This window comes from Quercus robur, chromosome 10 (assembly GCF_932294415.1).
Source record: "Quercus robur chromosome 10, dhQueRobu3.1, whole genome shotgun sequence".
Classification (NCBI taxonomy): domain Eukaryota; kingdom Viridiplantae; phylum Streptophyta; class Magnoliopsida; order Fagales; family Fagaceae; genus Quercus; species Quercus robur.
The window spans coordinates 3127525-3136731 of NC_065543.1; the positions used below are offsets into that span (position 1 = coordinate 3127525).

Genomic DNA, 9207 nt, shown 5'->3' on the forward strand with positions numbered 1-9207 from the left:
AACAATTTAGAAATCATATTCTAATTGACAGTTTTTAGACCCCTTAAAACACAATTGGATTTAACTTAGGTAATTAGCCAAGTTGTTACTTAGTCCAATTAAACAAGTCTAGGTTATCACAATAACAAAGATCAAATCATGCAAAGCAGCGGAAAATAAATAACACAAGATATGATCACCCGGAAAACCAAATCGGTAAAAACCTGGGGAGGATTTGACCTAGCTATCCTCAAGGTAAACTTGAATCCACTATCTTGAAAGAATCGAAGTTCATACAATAAGACTTACAAGCCCACACGCTCGACTTCTTATTGCTACCAACCAGTAGAACTTACTGACACGACCACGTGAAAGCTCCGAATCTACGGACTCCTTCTTTCTTGGATTCACCACCAGATACAAGCACACCCGCTTGTGTTTTCTTTAAGTTTCAATGGCAGCAACTGAATTGATTATCAAGGTGTAGATAAATCTTCTCCTTGAAAACCCTAAGTTTGTGTAAAGGAAAGCTCCTCTAGATTTCACAAGAGATTTACACAAACCGCAATTATGAGCAACACTAAAACGTAGCTAGAGTTTGCCTTTTATACTTAGGACAAATAAGAAACCCTAAAAATGTTTTAAAACACTTAGGGCTGAGTTGGACAAATCTGCAGAAAATCATTCTGCCCGAGCTTCGATCGATCGAGCCTGTCTTTCGATTGATCGAGCCAGGTCAAAAGGCACAATGCTTTCCTGCTTTAACTCGATTCCAACTTTACATAAAAGCACAACTTTGAGCTAGACTAAAACACTTCTAAACACATTGTTTTGATCATGGTTTGTCAACAATACAAATTAGAGTTCTAAATACATAAAATCCTAAGACTTTAGAACCTAACACTTATTAAACTTTTTAAAAATTTAAGGGTTTAATTTGAAATCACCCAAAAATATTGAGGAATTGTGAAGTTTGTCAAAGTTTTTAATAAATGATAGTCACTTGGCACAAAAAGAGTATATCTACTTGGCATAGAAAAAAAGGTTGGCACTTGGCCTAATTACGACTTTTAAGGCTAATTTTAGGGTCCGTTTGATTGAAGGGGTGAAAAAGTGGGAGGATAAAAAAAAAATTAGTTTCCATCATTTTGTGTTTGGTTGGAGGTGGAAAAGTGGAGGATAGAAAAAAGGGAGTTTGTATAAATTTATTCATACAGCTTTATTAAAAAATGATGCCTAATCAAAACAAAAAAGTGTTAAAGAACCCAAAAAAAAGAAAAAAAGAAAAAAAGAAAAAAGCAATCGCCCAAATTTATTAATAAAAATCATGCCTAGAAAAAAAAAAGCTAAAAAAAAATCAAATCTCGTTAAACCCAAAAAAAGAAAAGAAGAAGAGCCAAAAAAAAAAAAAAACCCACAACCTGTATCACGCCCAAAAAAAAAAAAAAAAAAAAAAAAAAAAAAAAAAAAAAAACCAGCTAGTCCACGCTTAAGGGCCAGGGGAAGAAAGACTTGAATCTCACTAAATTTTCATCCTCTCCTTCTCTCCAACAAAACACCTAAAAAATAAATTTTCTCTCCTTTATTTTCTATCCTTCTTTAAGTGGGCGCATTAAGTTTTTTACTTCAACAACTTCAATTTTTTGCTTTCTTCTCCTCATAATTCCTTTGCCCTCATCAAAGCCAAAAAGATAAGTTGTGACTTGTAAGAATAAGTAACCTCGTGACTTGTGAGGTAAATTTCCAGGTGTTGTGTAGTGGAATGCAGCCTTTAGGCAATGATTTCCAGCCTTAGGCTATGATTTCTAAAAGTGGTAGTGGGTTTTTGAAGCAACTGAATGTGATAATGGATTTTTGGAGGGAAAAAATGACTTATTTGGTCTGGTCTGGTTTGATCATTTAAAGGGATCAAGAGAAATAAGTAGTTGTTGATATGAAGTTGTCTTTTTTCTTTTTCTTTTTTTTATTATAATGAGCAATGGCCAAAAAGATGTGATGTTGATTGTTGAGCAAGCACGTGTGAGCTTGGAATGAACTTCAATTTAATTCTTTTGGCTGATTTTTGAACATGTAACTGATTCTTGGAATCAATTTCAAGACAAGAGAAGATCTGTGATGTCGAGCAAGCTCCTTTGTGAATGATGCTATTGAACAGTAATGTGCAAGGTTGCATAGTGATGGACATAAACTATTGAAGGTTACAAGAATGTGACTCTAATACCATGTTGAGATAACAAGAAAAAAAAAACGAATGAAATAAATTGATGAAATAAATTGTGTAATTTGTATATTATTTGTGTCTTCTATATGTTGAAATACATGATGAGACCTAGAGAGATCATTGACTGAGCTTATGAATGTGTAAACTTTGATCTTGGCCTAGGGAGATCCTTGACTGAGCTAATATATAGGAAATTTCTCCTAATTTTTGCACAATCAAGGATTTGAAGATTTGCAAATTTAAGCTATATATCAATGTATGGAATATTCAAACATTAGCAACCACATTATGTATTACTAGTATGTAACCTGTGCTTATGCACGGGAATGATGAATTATAGTTGTGCTGTTGATGTTAGGTTGAGTTATTAAACATATAGGACATAGTTTGATCAGGACATCTAGCGGTATTGAAATAGTTTTTCCTTACAATTTTCATGATATTGGTTACACCAATTTTCTCGTTACATTGCTATTACGTATATGATTTTGAAAATTGCTATTGAATATTACATATACAATATCAATTCATAATTATTGTCTGTGAAATTTAGTAAATACAACACAAAATAAAACAATAAACTAGTCAAATAGTATCTCCTAAATTGAAAAGGTATGTGTGTATGGAATCGTTAAGCACAATTATAGTTTGTTACGTTCAATATCTTCATATACAAAATACCTGAATAAAAACAGTATAAAAAATATGCTCATTAGTTTAGTAAAAAAAAAAAAATAGCAAAAATCTAAACAATTTAATATGGAACACTAACAAAACCAAAATTGAATTTTGATTCTAATTGAATTTTCTCTAAACTTTAATATAGACGTATATATATATATATATATATGTATGTATGTATGTATATTACATAGTCATGGTGTATTACATAAATGACTTATAAATTTGAATTGTTTTTAATTATATGATTAGGTTTTTTATGGTTTATTTATATTGGACTCTTCATTTTCTATACTAAATTAACTCATTTAGCACAAAAATTAAAAAAATTAGATTAGATGGAACACGTGGCACAAAATTAAACTCTAATTAAATCTGATTCTTACATTGAATTAACTCAATTGGCACAAAAATTTAAAATTTAGATTAGCTGAGACATGTGGCACAAAATTAGACTCTAATTGAATTTTCTCTCAGTTTTACCTATTATTATATATATAGATAAACAACAACTGTTGCTCTTGGCACTATGTTACATGTATTTTTGTTGTAAATCATGTTTCTGAGACATGAATTGAAAAAATTAAAATTGTGTGTTAGAAATATGATTTTGATATTTTATTATAACTGTGTGTTTGAAAACACAATTTCAATTCGGACAAATTACTTTTGTAGGTTTCATTAAGTCATAATAAAACATTGTAAAATAATATTTTGAAGACATGATTTTAACTATGAAAAACAAAGTATAAATAAAAAGATGTTAGATTTTCCAAATAACTATAAATATTTCTATTTTAATAAGAATGCGCCCAGCAGGTATTGCTAGGCCTCTCTATATTAAAAAAAAAAAAAAAAAAAGTTATTGCTAGTCCTAATTTGAGTAGCCCAAAGGTGAAGAAGAGAGACAAGACTCCATATAGACTATAGATTTTTTTTTTTTTTTTTAAATATTTAAATGTTTTCTATACTATATTGTATAGAATTGGTTTTTGTAGTTTTGTTTGTCGGTGGGATAGTGTGGCCTTCCATCAATTAAATAAGGCGGGAAAAGTTTAAACCTACCCAAAAGACCAAAATATAAAAAATGATATTTGTCTTGAGAATCCAACGTGGCATAAAAATTTCTTTTTGATAAACCAATAAAAATATTATTGGATTGTTTAGTCATGCAACAAACACATTTTTGTTTTTCACAACTTCACAAAAATAATAAGTTGCAATCATCCATCATCACTTTTACATGTGCTCTTGTTAACATAAAACTTTCATTCATATAACTATGTGCCCAACTTGCACAAAAAATTTAAGTTTCTTGTAACTCAAAAACTTACTTTTATTTGTTTTAAACATGTTACTTTACTATATATCCTACATAAAATATCTATTTTTTTACCACTTCATTTAAAATAATAATAAAGAAAACAACATCCATAAACACCAAAAGCAATCAGCCACTTAATTTAATGAATATAAAAATATTTTTTTTATTATAAATTATGAGCTATTTGCCAAAATTTTTAAGAATATCACCATTGTTGCAGTATGTCTTATGTGGAATGAGTTAATAAAAAATAGTTTTTTAAGCTTTTAAGAGATTTATTGTGATTTTGAATAAAGTCTTTTGCTATTGGATACAAAATATGAGGTTTTAAATACCTCCATAAAAATAAAAATAAAAATTAGTATTTGAATTTATTATTATTATTTTTTAATAAAAAAAATAGTGGCACATTAGGCTGGCTGGGATTGCTGGGCCTTATTTACCCAGCCAGCCCAAAGGCTTAGAACAGAGTAAAAAAAACTCCATAGACTGTAGAATTGAACTGGCTTCATTTGTTGAGTGTCGGTGAGAGATCTCAGCAGTGTAAGAGCCTATATTCTATCCCCACAAATCCAGCCTGTTCCCACTTAAACCCCGAACACCTTCCCTTCCAATCCACCGTCCATTCCTCAAACTTGCACCCCACTTAACCACTCTCTGACCCCACTCTTTCTCAAAAGAAAAAGACCTTCGATCCAACCCTCTCTTCTTCCTCTTACTTCTTCCTTCACATCACAACCAAAGCATAACAAAAAAGAAAGCACACATCCCAGAAAAACCCAGAAGCTCAAACTTGCTTCTTTGTCCTAAACACCACCAAAGAAAATGAAAATGAAAGCGAAGGGCATTTTGGTAATTTTGGCACTGGTGGTGCTGGCAGTGGCGGTGGAGTCTGACCCGGACACGGTGACTAAGGTGAAGACGGTGCGTGGCAAGAAGGTGTGTACCAAAGGTTGGGAGTGTAATCAGTGGTCACAGTTTTGCTGTAATGAGACAATCACTGATTACTTCCAAGTGTATCAATTTGAGGAATGGTTTTCCAAGAGGAACACGCCTGTGGCTCATGCCGTTGGGTTCTGGGACTTCCAGTCGTTCATTCTTGCTGCTGCGCAGTACGAGCCACTTGGGTTTGGGACCACTGGTAACAAGACTGAGAAGATGAAGGAGATCGCTGCTTTTCTTGGCCATGTTGGGAGTCAGACTTCTTGTATGTGGTATTTTTTGTGGAAAATGTGTGATGGGTTTTTGAGATTTGTTGTGTTTGTGTTTGTTGGGTGTTTGATTTGGTTGTTTCTATTTTGTGGGTGTGTGTGTGTGTCTTTTGATTTGTTGTAGGAAAATGTGTTTAGTTGACTAAATTGGAATTTTAGAGTGGGTTTTAAGGGCATTTGATTACGTGCGTGTGTGTGTTTCTTAAGTTTGTTAGTTGGATAGAGATTTTGTTTACTTGATAAACGGAAATTTTATTTGAGGGTGAGTTTTGAGTGGATTTTTATACTTGGGTGTGTGTTTGTTATGTTAGTTGAATGAGATTGTGTGTTTCTTTTAGCTGGGTGTTTGATTTGATTGTCTATCACTGTGTTTGTGTTTCTGTTTTTGAGTTAATTGGTGGTAATTGTATTTAGTTAATAGATTAGAATTCGGAGTGGGTTTTGAGGGAATTTGATTAATGCTTGGTCATGTATAAAGGAGTGTGATTCATGTACAAGCGAGAAAGATTAACCGTGTGAGTTGATTCAAGTTGAGGGAAAAAAAGCGTAGAGAAAGACCTCAAATAAAATTAGTTGAATTAGTGAAAAAGGACACGTCAATTAAGGAGGTAACAAAGAGTATGGTTTTAGATATAATAGAATGGCGGAAAAGAATATATGTTGTTGACCACTGCTAGTTTGTGAGAATTCATAGCTGACCTTGAGATTTTGGTGGATAAGGCTTCTTGTTGTGAGGGTATTCGATTATCTGGGTGTTTAATTTGATATTTTGAGATAGTGTGTGTTTTCGTATCTTTCTTAATTTGATGAACTTTTGAATTTACTTAACATATAGAAATTTTAGAGAGTGGGTTTTGGGGGGATTCTTTTACCAGTGTGTTTGATAAGATTGAGTGTGTCTTTTGGGTGGATTGGATTGATTACCTGGTTGTGTGTGTGTTTGCAGTGATTGGAGGAAATGGTATTTACTATTTAGTTACTGAAAACTTTTTGTTTGTTCACATAATTGTTGATGGTAAATGGTGATTATAATTGGGTTCTAACCAGGTGGTTATGGAGTGGCAACTGGAGGACCGTTAGCTTGGGGGCTTTGCTTCAACAGAGAAATGAGTCCCAGCCAGTCATACTGTGACGACTTCTACAAATACACCTACCCTTGTGCTCCTGGAGCTGAATACTATGGCCGTGGTGCCTTGCCTATCTACTGGTCTGTATATATTTCAGAACCAACTGTTTAATTTCTTTTTCTCAATTTCATGGTGTTGCCTTTGTTTTGTTACCAAATCTATCTATCTTCAACCAATCTACTGGTCTGATTTCATTATTTCTGTTAGTTTTTCCATTTGATTTGTTTGTAGTCTTTTCATTGCTGTGAGTTTACAATCGTAAACACATTGCACTTTTGATATCAATAAAACTTTTGTTACCTATCAAAAAAAAGAAGAAATGCCAAATATGAAATATAATTTGATGACGATGATGATATACTACTTGTACATAAGTTCTAAGATGGTCATTATAATAAGCATCTTCACTAGATAACTGACCCATACACTTAAGAATCATTTTATAAATCAAAGATGATGCGCCATGTCACTAGTAGTTCTTAACTTGTTTATTTGCTCCTGTTTGTATTATTAAACTTCTTGCCAACTTGATTCTTAGATTCTTTTTTTTTGGTGGTGTTTTTATCTGTGTTGTTATCTGTAGGAACTACAACTATGGTGCAGCTGGTGATGGTATTAAAGCAGACCTGTTGAACCATCCAGAATACGTTGAGCAGAATGCTACCATTGCTTTCCAGGCCGCAATTTGGAGGTGGATGACCCCAATCAAGAAGTCACAGCCTTCAGCCCATGATGCCTTTGTTGGCAACTGGAAGCCTACCAAGAATGACACTCTATCTAAGCGTGTTCCTGGTTTTGGTGCCACAATGAACATCCTTTATGGGGAACGTACTTGCGGCCAAGGTGATATTGATCCTATGAACACCATCATTTCCCATTACCTATATTACCTTGACCTTCTCGGTGTTGGCCGAGAGCAGGCAGGGCCCAGTGAAGTGCTCTCTTGTGCAGAGCAGGTTGCATTTAACCCTGTCACCACTGCCAACACCGCAACTTCTTGAGCTCTACAAGATGATTACTAGGTAGCCTATTTTATTGTTGGATTGATCCTCTCCAAGAGGGAAGTGTTAATAAGAGTTGGCAATGATGATATTATACTCAGGCCACAATTATAATGTGTGGAGTTATTTGTCGGTGCCCTTCGTTATTGCTGTAATGTGTAGATTTTGAGGTCCATTTATTTCTACCTGGTATGATGTTGTGCAATATATGTTCACTACGAACCATCTTCTTGTTATCTATGTTTCAAATACAAATTTGTAAAGTTAAAAAATTACAATTTGTCTTATTTATAAATTCTGGTCTCAATTAACTGGTTTCATGGTAAATTTTTCTCTCCCTTCTTTTTCTTCTTTTTCATGTGCCATGACTTTTGGCTTACCAGTGTTGTGCTGAGAAACTCCAACCTCGTACTTGCATTCAATTAAGATGGTAATATATAATTATTGACTTCCAGCAACTGAGCTAATTATGTTTCATGAACTGTGTTTTTGTTGTCTAATGAGCTTTTCCCTTGCACCAAAAATTAGAAGGAAAAAAAGAAAAAGAAAAAGAAGAGGATTAAGATCTTAAAATCTCCATAGAATTTTTATAATCATATCCATTCACATATTTCTATTTTAGTGCAAAACACGCTGCCGGTTTATAAATTCTAGCCCATTAGCAATTTTAGTCCTTAAAATTAAAAGTGATTACATTTAGTACTTAACAATTTAGAGTGATCGTTTTGAGTCCTTAACAAAGATAAAGTGATATTTTTAGTAACTACCAAATTGAAAATGATCATATTTAGTACCTAATATGTGTAGCGGAGTGATAACATGTTAGTTTTAAATTTGACCACACTATTATTGTAAGGAACTAAAAGCAATCACTTTAAACTTTATAGACTAAAATCACTCATGCTCTAAAATTTAGGGACTGATAGTGAATTTTGATCTAGATTTTATCATAACATCAACATTTTAGTAATTTAATATTGGAGTTGTCCGAAGAAGTAAGAACTTTTCCGGTAAAAAAAGAAAAAAAAAATAGAAGTAAGAACTTCTAGTAGAGTTATTTTCATCCTCATTTCTGATGAAGGGGGAGCACAGCTAGCTCATCAGACCACAAAACAGTAGAACACAGTTCATAATAAATCAAACATTGATGTGCATTGTCATATATAAGTTCTTGTTAGAGTGGAGTGGTCATGTCTTTTTAGCATTATAGTTAGTAAATAATCTATGTTGGTGTTTGTCATGTCAGAAACTGTTAGAAACATTCATGCCAGGAAATAGACTTACTTTGTACATAAAGTAATAATAATTTGGGTTTTTGCTTGTCACCAACCATCACCATCTTTCACGTCCTTATAGATAATCACAATTCATGTTTGCCGACAACCATAACCAAATTCACCTCCATTCTTCACCACCAAACTTTCTTCCAATCAAAACCCATATAACCATTTTAGTGACAGACAACCATGGCTTTTTTAAGACTCATCACCATTCACCACCATCTTTGACTTTGACCCCAAAATTTGAAGGAAATGCAATAGATTTCTTTTATACCTTAAATTTTTTTGAAGATAAAGACATCTTATTATATAATTTATAATAAAGCTTTAGAATGTAGAAAGCATGTTAAATGCATGCATGGGTTGGGCTCCAAATTATTTTA

At 33.0% G+C, this 9207-nt stretch overlaps 1 protein-coding gene across 1 annotated transcript; it reads left to right on the plus strand.

Moving 5' to 3' along the window:
- Window positions 1–4930: 4930 nt before the first annotated feature.
- Window positions 4931–7855, plus strand: LOC126703699 (chitinase-like protein 1). The gene is made up of 3 exons (XM_050402755.1): window positions 4931–5412; window positions 6464–6623; window positions 7127–7855. The coding sequence occupies exons 1-3, from the start codon at window positions 5031–5033 to the stop codon at window positions 7542–7544; spliced, it is 960 nt and encodes a 319-aa protein (XP_050258712.1). The 5' UTR covers window positions 4931–5030; the 3' UTR covers window positions 7545–7855.
- Window positions 7856–9207: the final 1352 nt, after the last annotated feature.